Consider the following 12,939-nt stretch of genomic DNA (forward strand, 5'->3'; position numbering starts at 1 on the left):
CGCCAGAAGGAATGACACAAGTGAAGGATGTTGGAGGTGTTTTGTTTCAGACCCCCAATCAAAAGACATCAAGGGCGAGCTCCGTGCCTGAGGGGCACTGGCCACCACAGCACCTCCACCACTGCTCTGCCAAGGGCCGGTCCTAACTCCGTAACCCTGACTGGGGGGTCCCCCCTGCCCTGCTCCCCCTCACCCCATGTCCCAGGCCCCTTCCCCAGCCCTGCCCGGGGGCCTGACCCCGCTCCCCCACTCCGTCCCCTGCCGGTGACTCCCCCGCCCCGGGGGGGCCCCGCCGGCCGGGGCGATGAGGAGCGCGGGGCCGGCCGCGCGCAGCCAATGGGCTCCCGCAGCGCCTGGTCCGATCTCCGCGGAGCTCTCGGATTGGTCGCTGCCCTCCCCTCGCCTCACTCCTGGGCCAATGGTGCGGGGGGGGCGTGGTGCGGGCGGTGAGCGCGCGAGCGGCGGGCGCGGCATGGCGGGGTCCCCGCGGCCGTGAGGGAGCGCGGGCGGGCGGCGGGCGCCATGTCGGCGCTGTGGTCGGTGGGCGCGGGGCTGCTGCTGCTGCTGCTCTGGGTGCGCCACCGCGGGCTGGAGGCCGTGCTGGTGCACCACCGCTGGGTCTTCGTCTGCCTCTTCCTCCTGCCGCTCTCCATCCTCTTCGACATCTACTACCAGCTGCGCGCATGGGCCGTCTGGCGCCTCCACAGCGCCCCGCGGCAGCACGCCCAGCGCGTCCGGCACATCCAGGCGCAGGTGAGACTCGCCCGGACCGCAGGACCCCTGCCCCGGGCTGGGGGATGGCTCGGAGGGGGGAGAACCCTGTCCCACTCCCTGCCAGCCCATGCCCACCCTGCTGCTCCTTCCCCCCCATCCCGCACCCGGGGCAAAGTCCAGCCGGAGCGGGAAAAAACAAAGGAATAAACGCCAGCGGGTGTTTCAGCCCCTGTGGGTGTTTTTGTCCCGCTCTGAAACTCTTCTGGAACTTCCCCCCTGCGGCTCCTGGCGCTGCGGCATCCTCAGGGATGTGCCGTGAGCCGTGCTGGACGCTCACCTGGCTCAGGGACACACGTGTGTGGAACGTGGGAACAGCAGCCTTGGAATGGCAGGCTCAATACTGTGTTTTAATACCACTTAACATCCTGCTTCTCGTCACTGCCAGTTCCAGGAGGTGATTGAGGGGGAAATGAAACTTTTCCTCCACCCAGAAATGCAGATGTCTGTAATGTTTCTGTGCTCTCTGGTATTTATGGTAATTCTGTCACGTCTTCTGTTATATTCCTTGCCTCTCACGTTCATCGCAGATACAGATGGATATTAATGTGCACAGAGTTATTCTCTGAGGGTTTGGGGTTGTTTGTTTTTTTTTACCATCTGTAGCAGCAGTTGAGCTTTGAAGAAAATGCTACAATTGATGTTTGTTCTCCAGCTGTTAACCACTGTGGCTTTGCAGAATTCCTGGATGATATGTATGGCTTACACATTTTCCTTCTCAACTTTTCATAGTGTCCTAGAAGGTTTTGAGTTGGAAGGGACCTTAAAAACCATCTCATTCCAACCCCCCTGCCATGGGCAGGGACACCTTTCTCTGGACCAGATTGCCCAAGGTTGCCTCCTCCAGACCAGGTTTTCTCTCTTTGCCCGTTTAGTTGCAGGCTCAGACTACTTTTTGTGTGTTTTAGAGTAGAACTAAGATTATGACAGTGATAATACCTCCCTTAGAGTATAGGTTTTCCTGTGGGTTTTTAAAACTGTATTAGTTTCTTGCTAGTTTTCTGAACCCCTACCCAAAAAACCCAAAGGTACAGGATATTAGAAAGGCTTCCTCTACATAGCTAGACCACTCTGGTGGTACTTTATTTTGAAGTTCAGAGGTCTGAGTTCCAAAGCATCCCTACTCTTAACATGGAGATATCCAGGATTTGTTACTTGATGTAGAGGAGTAACAGTATTTATGAACATCTTTTCACAGTGAGAGAAGAATATTTCAGTTGTTACTTCTTGCAGGTTCGGGAATGGAAAAACGAAGGAAGCAAGAGATACATGTGCACAGGCCGGCCAGGCTGGCTGACTGTGTCACTTCGTGTTGGGAAGTATAAGAAGACCCATAAGAACATCATGATCAACTTAATGGATGTCCTGGAAGTGGACAGTGAAAGACAGGTAACAAATTCCATCACAAAGCTTTTATAACAGTAAAGTTTACAGCTTTCTTTACAATATCTGTAGCTGAAAAGGTTAGATTCCATACAGAGGAAAGGATTTTTGTAGCAGCAGACCGACCAAATTTTAGGTTTTACAATGTGTGCTTGGATCATTTTGTCAAAAAAACCCCAGCATATGGAATTGCTTGGCTTTTATGTGCTGAAGTCTAAAAGACCAGATTGATTTATGGTTTTGGGCACTGAGCAACAAGATGTTGAGGCAGAGGAGGAATCACTAAACAGTTTCAACTATTTTTAGTAGCGCTCTCAGGAAAGTGAGTCTCTGAGTTCTGACAACAGATGGAAGTGTATCCAGTTAGCCATATTTTGTCTCCGTTAATGCTGAACACTTAATTTATGTTTGTTGGGGGGAACTGTTTTTTTTGTTGCGTTTTAGATTGTTCGTGTGGAACCTTTGGTGTCCATGGGCCAGCTGACTGCACACCTGAATCCCATGGGCTGGACTATTCCTGTGGTACCAGAGCTGGATGATCTCACAGTAGGTAAGGGTCGTTGTGATGACAAGAGAGTCATTGATTTTGCTGCACTTTCGTTAGTTTTTTTATGCAGTAACATTGCATTATTTTAAAGGTTCTATAAATACTCTGTTGAACCTTATGTTCTTTGTGGTATATATGCTATAAACACTTCCTTTTTTTTTTTTTTCAAATAATCTTAAAAGTCATGCCTAGAGCTTAGAAGTCGGGTTTTGCTCTCATAAACCACCTTCATTTTGGAGTGTGTTTCATTTGGTTTGTTATGTGCTCTCTTGATAAGGTGGCCTGATCATGGGAACTGGCATTGAGTCATCATCCCATATCTATGGACTTTTTCAACACACCTGTGTGGCCTATGAACTTGTTCTTGCTGATGGAAGCCTTGTGAGATGTTCACCAGTAAGACAAAATGTTACTTTGCTATCATTTACAATGTCGTTGACAGTTGTCAGTGTGGATATATGATTTAGTATGACATACTTTTTGCAGACTGAAAACTCAGACCTATTTTATGCAGTGCCTTGGTCTTGTGGTACTTTGGGTTTCCTGGTTGCAGCAGAAATAAAAATGATTCCTGCCAAGAAATATGTCAAAATACATTATGAGCCCGTGAGAGGACTGCAGAAGATTTGTGAGAAGTTCACTGAAGAGTCTAAGAAAAAGGAGAATAGTTTTGTGGAAGGACTTCTGTATTCTTTGGATGAAGCAGTTATCATGACAGGAGTCTTGACTGATGAAGCTGAGCAAAGCAAGGTAACTAAAGGGAAGTTATTCACAAAGAAAAAAAATACTCCCGAAGTCTAATGAAGCTGTACTAGATGCCAGTATAAAACTATTATAAAATTGGAACAATCTCTTAACATGGGATTAAAAGTTAAGTCTGTCCATCAGAATATTTTAAATTACTGTTCTTTGCTACTATGACAGAGTCTGTTCTCTAAATCTCTTCAACCGATGAGAAATGACCCACTGATTTCATTATTCTAGCAAATAATTCAGTCTACAGACTCTTAATTGCAGTACCTGAGGGGGAAGAGAAGGATCTTTTCTCCTACACTGAACAATGCTGCTTTGAACTGCAGTTATTCAGAGTAACTCTCTTCCCAGCAAGCTTTGAATTCTGTTAATATTGGTAAAACACATCAGGGACAAGTACAGGAGGGACATGCTAACTGCTCATGCAACCCTCCACCTGGATGTTTCTCCTTTGCCATGAGACTTTGGGTTGATAGTGGGTTTAGAGACTGGTATTTTAGGAATCCAGTTCTGTCACATTCATGGTCTCTTAAATAGCTTGTAAGTGGCAAGCTTTAGCGAGCCTCACTTAAATTAAATGTTAATGCAAGAAAGGTAAGAAGGAACCATGCAGGTGGAGAAATGAAGGCTCTGTCACAGAGGGTATAACAGATTCCTCACAGTAAAGGGATCTGGGGACATACTTGATGTTGGCTAGGAAGGTGTAACTTATCTAATGAATGAATGTTTTCTTGCAGATAAACAGAATTGGCAACTACTACAAGCCATGGTTCTTTAAGCATGTGGAGAAGTATTTGAAAGCTGACAGGACTGGAATAGAATACATTCCTTCCAGACATTATTATCACAGACATACACGCAGTATCTTCTGGGAGCTCCAAGTAAGACCAGTTCCAAAATTAAGATACATATGCAGGAGGGTACTCTGCTCTTTCCCAGTGTAGGTACAATGTATCTTCTTCCCCTTGGCAACAACTTCTGTCTTTCATGGCAGAAAACCCCAGTGAAACTTATGGCAAATTTACAGTTCGCATTTGGGTAAAACAAACCCAAGGGCACTTCTTTTACATAAGGCATTGTACCATAAACTCCTAATTTCTGATTTAGTGCTTTTCTGAATTTAGACCTTAAGTACATATTTCAGCACGAAGCTTTTATACCTGCTCAGTGATTTTCAAATTCAGATGATGGAAAAAACATTAAGGTGAAATTATGGCTGAAAATTTGCCCTGCCTAAGCTCAGAGCAGTAATTATGCAGTAAGGTCATTACTTTGAATTTCATAAATATGTTTATTGCAATGTGCAATTATGCAAAACTTTATTTGACATTCTGAAGTATTCCTGTTGTTACATTTTGAATCTCTGGAGTGAGATACCAGATCCTTTCAGCTCCTGGAGAAGTTAGACAGGAGTTGGCTGTGCAGGAAGTAATACAAATTTAACAGCTTTAAAATGCTTTTAAGAACCGATCTTGTATGTGTTTATTCTCGCAAGAGTTCTGTAAGTTTAGCTTCTTGTGCACTCCTCCCTTGGCTGTTGTAAGATAATAGCCTGTTGTTCTCTGACTTTCGTTCTCTGAAAGTATATGGGGCTGGGTGTGTTGTGATTTGTAGCACTGAAAATTAGTGGTAACTAGAGGAGACTTTAGGGCAGGGCTCTGTAACCAAGTTCAGTCTCTTATTTCCTCATATTTGTATTATAGTAGCTTAGCAAAAGTATCAGCAGTTAAATTTATTGAAAATCTGGCTTAATATTGTTCTGAGGATTCTGACATGTTCTTTTAGTTCACTTACACATTCTTCTGTCAAACTCTTTTTTTTTCCCTCTTTAAAGGATATCATTCCATTTGGCAATAACCCCATCTTCCGTTACCTGTTTGGCTGGATGGTTCCTCCAAAAATCTCCTTGTTAAAACTCACCCAAGGAGAAACCATTCGAAAGCTGTACGAGCAGCACCACGTTGTACAGGACATGTTGGTGCCAATGAAGAGCCTTGAAAAATCCATCCAGACCTTCCACATTGACCTTAATGTAAGAACACGTGTTTTGGGATACAGCGAATCTTGGAATGTTTGTGATAAGAACTGTGACTGTTGATCTTAAGACATAATATTCTGTTTGTGTGAAAGGTCATTATTGTGTCCTGGGGAGTACTGTGCTTTGTGAGTCCATGACTCAAGGCTGCAGCAGAAATGCACACAGCTTTCCAAAACAATTTAAGAAAAAATAATTAAAAAGAAAGATTCAAACTTTAGTAGAAGCCAGCACTTCTAAAAGATTTTATCTCTTAGTAAAAGTTGAAATTATTTTTCTTTCATCTAAAATGATTGGTGGTCTCACTAAACACCAACTGTGGAGATTCATTTCCCTTTCTTGCTTTTGTTTCTGAATTTATTTCAGTTAGTGTAGAAGTACAAACTTGGCAATTTCAATTTTAGACTAACCTGGAAAAGAAACTCTTCATTCTGTTTTTTACTCAGAATGTTTATTCAGTTGTTGCTTTGGGATCAGGGATGGTTTATTTGTTTGGTTTGTTTCCTTTTCATTTCAAATATTTAAGGGGGAGGAGATGTAATTCTAGGACACTCAGTCTGTTTGTGTTACGGTCATTAGAAAGTGCAGCTAAGAACAACACCAGGACAACTGGAAAGGAAGAGCTGAAAGGAAGAGTTTCAATCCCAGATTGGGAAGAAGTCTTCTTAACTCTTTATTTTGTCACATTTATTAACAAGCTTAAAGGATTGTTTTGTTACCAAATGAGTGATACAGTGTTTTCCTACCTCTGCAGGTGTACCCTCTTTGGTTATGTCCTTTCATATTGCCCAACAATCCTGGTATGGTCCACCCCAAAGGAGATGAAGCCGAACTCTATGTGGATATAGGAGCTTATGGAGAGCCCAAAAGGAAACAATTTGAAGCCAGAGCTTCAATGAGGCAAATGGAAAAGTTTGTAAGAAGTGTGCATGGGTAAGGATCCAACTCCTCAGAGCAGTAATAATGCCTATAACTTACTCCCATGTCATTCAATCACAGTTATTTAATCCCACAGAACTTTATATTGCAATAATTTAACAATTACAATAATTGAAAACTAATTTAAATTTCTAATTTTGATGGTATGATTTTTGAATATGGTTTCACTTTATGATTTGTTTGCAAATCCAACCAACCAAATGGACACTCTGGCTGAAGTTCTTGCAGTGTATTTGTGAGGTGGGTGGCTTTGGGTCACCTTTCACTTCCAGGCTGCTCTGGGAGTGGAGTCTGCTGTAACGAAACACCTCCTTGGAATACATCCCTCAGGAATCCCGCAGGCTGTTAAAAGTTTGGACAGCTTTCCTGCCTGCCCTTGGGACTGTTCTTCCTGAATTCCTTGCCGCGGCTCTGCCCTGTCCTTGTGCCAGGGTGTCCTTGCCCAGGGATCTCGGCCTTGGCTCTCCCTGCAGTCCCTGTGTGGTGGTAGGAGTCTTTCCTCCCACAAAACTTGCACTCCAGAGCTTCCTTTTCCCTGCCTCAGTTCTTATTACACAGGACCACAGTAGGCGTGAGGCATGTGCCCACCATCTGTCACGGACTCATGCCAGCCTAATTTGCTGTAGTGGTGTCAGTGGAGAAGCAGCCACAGGCTGGTTTCTCAGGAACAAAAAGCAACTACACGGTATTTTTACACCATCAGTATAATTTATCCACATTTCTATTTTGACCTACTTCTCAGTCTAACAGTGATCATGTCCCATGTGGCTGAGCAACAATGGTGAGGCTGCTTCAAGATGATTTGGGGACTGTAAATGACTTTGAGCGGCATTAAGGATCTGCCAGGGAACAAAGAAACCCAAAGTTAATTTTAAGCTTTTTATTTTTATTAACTTGAAACTGAGCTTTTGATTTAAAGACCTTTACTAACAAAGTTTTGTCCATTTTCTGCCTGCCACTGGAAAATGAACAATGGATAAATGCTTAATCTTATAGTTGTGTAATTGCACACAACGATAGAGCTTTTATGTAAGTTTGTGTTTTGCTGCTGTACTCTGATGCTAGCTGCAGTTTAGAAAGCACAGGATGAAAGTGAGGAAGAGTCCACAACTAAATAAGGATTTAATTTGTAAATGGACCTTTGTTACACTGTGCTTCATTTACACTATGAATTCAGCTTCTCAGCCTGGTCTGATTTGGTGGTGTTTTGCCTTCCAAGTTCTATTCTCAGTACCCAGTCCTAAGAAACTAAAAAGTCAAAGGATGTATTGCTACATCTGCCTTGAATGGATTTCATAACACAGCTGATACCACACACCATGACTATATCTCCATGGATCATAAGAAAACATGCAGAATACACCTTTGTTTTTTTGAAGCTGAAATTAAAATTTTTTGAATGGAAGAAAATCAGTCTTTCAAGAGCAGTTAAAAAGTATTTGTCAGGGAGAATGTAGGTTATGTATGGTTTTCTATGCAAGGAGCCAGACTCTGGATTTGGGGGAACTTTAGAAGTTCTTTCCAGACTTGTGTTTCTATGAATACAAGTTGACAGAATATAAGTTGTCAGAGGATTTGGCTTCACGTGGTTAGGATGGCTAAACGTGACCCACCTTTTATACACATTTTTTAATCCATGTAGTAGCAAAACGTATGAAAGTATCAATACATTGATGACTAAAGAGCTATATTTTAAAAGCAATAATTAATTACTTTCTTTTCCCATCTTGCCCTTCACCAAAGTGGCTGTAGCAGTATACTGCTGTTTTCACCTTTACATGTTATTTCCTCTTGGAAAAGAGATCATGGTAATGTTAGATCCACAAAATATAATTGGCTGAGTGTCCCAACATAATCCATGAGACCAATTGTACTTGCTTATTTTTAAAAAGCACTTTTGATGGGTTTTGTTGTTGAATATTTGCTATTCATATCTTGCCCTGAATTTTTTATTTAATATTCTATATCAAATCTTGTGCCACAATTAATGTTGAATCACTCTCCCTTTTTTTCCCCTGCTCTCCAGTTTCCAGATGCTGTATGCAGATTGCTATATGACCCGTGAGGAGTTCTGGGATATGTTTGATGGTTCGTTGTACCACAAGCTGAGGGAACAGATGAATTGCAAGGATGCCTTTCCAGAAGTGTATGACAAAATCTGCAAAGCTGCAAGGCACTGAGCCTGGCTTAGCTAAACAAGTAATCAGGGAAAGAGGAATTTACCTATAGCTAGTCAGTATATCCTTTTAAAAAAAAAGCTTTATTGCTCTCCAAATAAGCTCATTCTTGTTGATGTTTAAAGGTATGAATTCCTGCTTTATACATTTATGTTTAGTATTTCTTCGTATGTTTTAAAATCAGTTTTCCAAACTCAGAGTGATTGTTTTTAAGAAATCTGAAGTGCTAGCCTTTGTATCTATGTAGTGACATAGGTGAATTCACCTATTTCCAAGCAGAAGAAAAATAATGGGAATGGATGAAGATACTGGAGTTACACCAGCTGTGTACCATAGCTCTATTTAACATTACTTTTGAAAATGGGAGGGGAGGGCTGAGAAATAGGTGCCAAAGCATTGTGTAATTAATCCTGTTGTTAAAAACATTTGCCTTCAGTCAGTATCCTGCAGAGCAGCTCCGCAGTGGTTCCATCATCCTCCAGCTGGTTGCCCAGCACTGGTGGTGGTGGAGCTGCACTACGTGGGGTGCCCTGCATGGCAGCTGAGCTCCCTGACAGTGGCTTCTGTTTCAAAACTGAGCACTGAGGTGTGAAGAAGATGCTTTTTACTTGTGCCTATCATATTTGTACTGATTTTGATTATGAAGTGTGAATGGATTGTGTAGGTTTTAGGTATTTCGTAGTTGGCCAACAGTGCATTGGTTTTTTTGCCCCAAAGTATCAATGCTCTGGCTTTGTAGACCACTGAAAAGAATTGCTGCTATTTCATATAGCCAAATTTTAATTTCCTTGTGGGTCAGTTTATTTGGATTTTCTGTTTGGTTGGTTTGGTTTTTTGGGGGTTTTTTGGTTGTGGCTTAATTTTAGTGCCTTAAAAGTACTCAGTTGGAGGAAGATGTGGGTTATTTCAGATGGTTCTGTCCTGGCCCAATAGGAAAAGGAAATCAAGGCTGCGTTTATACGAGGTTTATTAAAGCAAGTGGCTGTGGATAAGAACTCTTGATGTGAATCTTGATACACACAGGCTTTGGTTCTGACTCGAGTGACAGTTTTGCTTTTCATTTTAGTTGGGTTAGGTTGATAGGCTTTGTAAAAGGACTGTTTCAGTCACCTGGAGAGGAAATCAACAGCAAGTGCTGTTAGTTCCCTCTTCTGCTGCTCGCAGGTGAAAATGGCACAGTCATGGACTTGATACAGTTGAGTGTAGAAGTGTGGAAATGTTTTGACCCTGTATCCAGAAACAGGGTTCCAAACCAAGCCTGTGTCTTGTCCAAGCAGTACTGAAAATTGTTACTTGAAACCTTACTGAGCTTGAGGGAAAAGAAAGTCCTTCTCTTGAGGCTTGGGTAGGGGTAGCATGGAGAACTTCCTGAACAGTTACCAGTGGGAGGTGTAATTTTATTATGCGTGCTAAACCAATGATTTTATTTATTGATAGATGGATGTTTATGGTCCAGATGAAACCAATGATAAAGCAGTAGCAGGAATAAGTTTGGGCTGTAACTCAGTGATGCACATCATGTGCAAGTAAAGTACCCCCCAAAGTCCTGTGCAGTGGAATGGTGGCAAGGACAGCGTTCCATGGGGAGACACAGCCAGTGCAGACTGCCTGCAGTGCTGCCCGAGCCATGGAGCTGTGTCAGTGATCCAGGAGTGTCTGCCACACCATTCCAGGCTGCACCAGGGGTACACAGGAAGGCAAGTGTTGATTCTCAGGGTGTGACCTGCCTTCCTGCCCCTGGGGCAAAGCTACGACTTAGCCCAGTGCTTGTATGATAGTCTGCACAGAGCAAGAGTGGTTTGGTTAGCTTTGAAAGGGCAATGTTAAAACAGCTAGAGGATATGCAAATACTTCTACTTAGGCTATGTTTCACTTATGTACTGATGATCTTTAGGTATGCACTGTGTTTGTTTTTTCAATCCTTAATTTATTGGCAAACTTTGTATGCCGTGATTGGGTACTGCAACTGTATCAGTCACACACATGCACACATATAACTGCTGTTGCTCTTGATTTTTGGTTGTACTGGCTGTTGGAAATAAAGCTCTGGCCAGCATACTGTTCAAAGTGGTGTCTTTTAGTGAGTGATTACATGCTTTTCAACAGCTGTTTATCATTTCTCTCGTGCTTATTGTGTCGTTACACATGGTCAGCAGTTACTGAGGAAAGCTGCTCTCTGGGTGAGAGACCCGAGGCACTGGGAGATGGGTGGGAAATGAGAACCCTGATGCTGCAAACTGCTTTGAAGGAATGTCTTTGAAGTCTGTGAGCCTTCACTTATCTCTGCCCCAAGACACACCTGCACCGAACAAACACCCCATAGCTGAGGCTTAACGCTTCAGTCACGCCCAGCTAGCTCCACAGCCTCATGATGCCAGTTAACCTGACTTTTCCCTCCCCCTCACCTCATTCTGTCCCTGTGATGTTTTGTCCAAGGAGGACAGGCCCTATTTTGCATTTAGATGCTACCTATTGACATGGATAGTTACTTCATTCATCTCACTTCATGCTCATAAATCTAATCCCTGTTTTGAAAGAGCAGCCACAGAAGGGAGGATGAAGATTCAGTGTGCTCTTCAGCCTGAGGAGTTTCACACCCACCTCTTCTGTTTCCCTGATAAATGCCTTTGTAGCAGCTCTGTAGGTGCAGTGGGAGGTGTTCCTGCCCCTCCCCTGGTCATAGCTGGTACACCTTCTCCCAGTGTTCTCTTCCCAGAGAGAAGCTTCCAGGCTGTCTCCTGAAATCCAGGCTGCCAAGTGCTTCAGCCCTGCTGAAACTGCAGTTCAGGTGCCAAAGCCCTTCGTTGCTTTAATCACATTCTGTGTTGTCCCTGGCTTACAGCTGCATTTCACAATCCTCCTTTGTTGCCCCAGCAGTATTTCTGTACCCTCCCTCACCCACATCACTGCTCAGGCATTTCCCTTCAGACCTCCTTCCTCCTTTGCTTGCCTCTGGAACAATAGTCAGGATTTCCTTAAATCACTAGTGTTTTACCTGTGTTCCATTATCTCCCCCCACCAAATGATAATTGCAGATTAATTAGCATACTTAATCAGCCACAACTAACACGTAATTACACCTAAATTTAATTATTCCAGTCTGGTCTAAACACTTGTACAAGACTTGATAAAGCTTAACTCTGAGAGAACCAGCATACTCCTAGTACATTTTTATGGCCTGCCTTTGTTACTACTGGCAGCTCTGCTCATCTCATTTTCTCCATTGCCTCCAGGTTTTAATTCCTTGCTCTGCTTTGCTGTAGTTGCACTTTTTCAGATCCAGTTCTCCATGGAGTTGCATTGGTGGACCTGGGGCTACTCAGGTGTGGTAACACCACCCACAACAGGTATGTGCAACTCCTTTAAGTAATAGTAGTGTTTAAGAGGACATGTTTAACCCTGAGTGACCTGCTGTGTGGCAGCAGACATTCTGTGGGAGGATGTGCAGCATCTGGCATCATCATCTCAAGTATGTCACTGCTATAAAGTCCAAGGTGTAAATAACTACTTGTCATAAAAGTTAGACTGCTGATTGCCTAAAGAAAAATTTCATTAGCACAGAACAAGACATGAGCTGTTTCCCATCTCTCAGCTTGCATGCCAGCATGCTGTATTTTCATCTACCCCACCTCATCTGCTGGCATCTCTGCCATTTATTCACCGATTGGGGTTTTCCAGCACCATCTTCTGTTTGGAAAACAGTGATTTCTTCAGAGGTATCTGAACAACATGGAGCAGAAATCAAATCACTCCAGCTGTTCTTAGCAACAGGCTTGAGCCGCTCACTGTGGAAAGAGGATGTGATTCAGTGGGCTGAAATTATTGGCTGAATTAATCTCATTAGTTGTAAAAAGCATGGAGGTGAACAAAGCTCTTAAAAGCCTGGGTATTCCCTTAAAAAGCACAGCTGTAATGTGAAAAGTGATTTGGGAGCTGGTGCTATTTGATCAGGGAGATGTGTTTGAATTGCAGATGTCACTTACTGTTCAGATTGGGTTTTTATTCCTGTGGGAATTTGCAGATTAACAAAGCTGGGCAGTACTGAAAGCTGATTTCATTGTGCCTTTTCCATCATGGGACAGGTAACTTCTGGCTGCTCCACTCAAAGCTGCCAAGGTGTATTTTGCCAAGACCGATTTCTACATAGCTGCTGGAGATGCAGACAGCCCTTGCAGAGCTGTCAGCTCATCCTGCCACCACAGCAGTTCACTAATCCTACCCACAAGCAAAGGTGAGGGCACAGGGCTGTCCCGAGGTCTCTCATTAGCCTAATTCCCAGCTGCTGCACAGGGTTTTCACGCTGATGGTTTCAAACCCTCTGCAGTCAGAGAGCC

General features: G+C 43.5%; 1 protein-coding gene across 1 annotated transcript; it reads left to right on the top strand.

Annotated features, from left to right (window-relative positions):
• The first annotated feature begins 458 nt into the window (after positions 1-458).
• On the top strand, positions 459-10,672 carry DHCR24 (24-dehydrocholesterol reductase). The gene is made up of 9 exons (XM_027698992.1): positions 459-753; positions 2,005-2,160; positions 2,599-2,704; positions 2,979-3,097; positions 3,188-3,451; positions 4,192-4,335; positions 5,289-5,486; positions 6,244-6,422; positions 8,455-10,672. The coding sequence occupies exons 1-9, from the start codon at positions 523-525 to the stop codon at positions 8,606-8,608; spliced, it is 1,551 nt and encodes a 516-aa protein (XP_027554793.1). The 5' UTR covers positions 459-522; the 3' UTR covers positions 8,609-10,672.
• The last annotated feature ends 2,267 nt before the right edge of the window (positions 10,673-12,939 follow it).

This window comes from Neopelma chrysocephalum, unplaced genomic scaffold (assembly GCF_003984885.1).
Source record: "Neopelma chrysocephalum unplaced genomic scaffold, ASM398488v2 Primary Assembly neopelma1_135, whole genome shotgun sequence".
Taxonomy (NCBI): domain Eukaryota; kingdom Metazoa; phylum Chordata; class Aves; order Passeriformes; family Pipridae; genus Neopelma; species Neopelma chrysocephalum.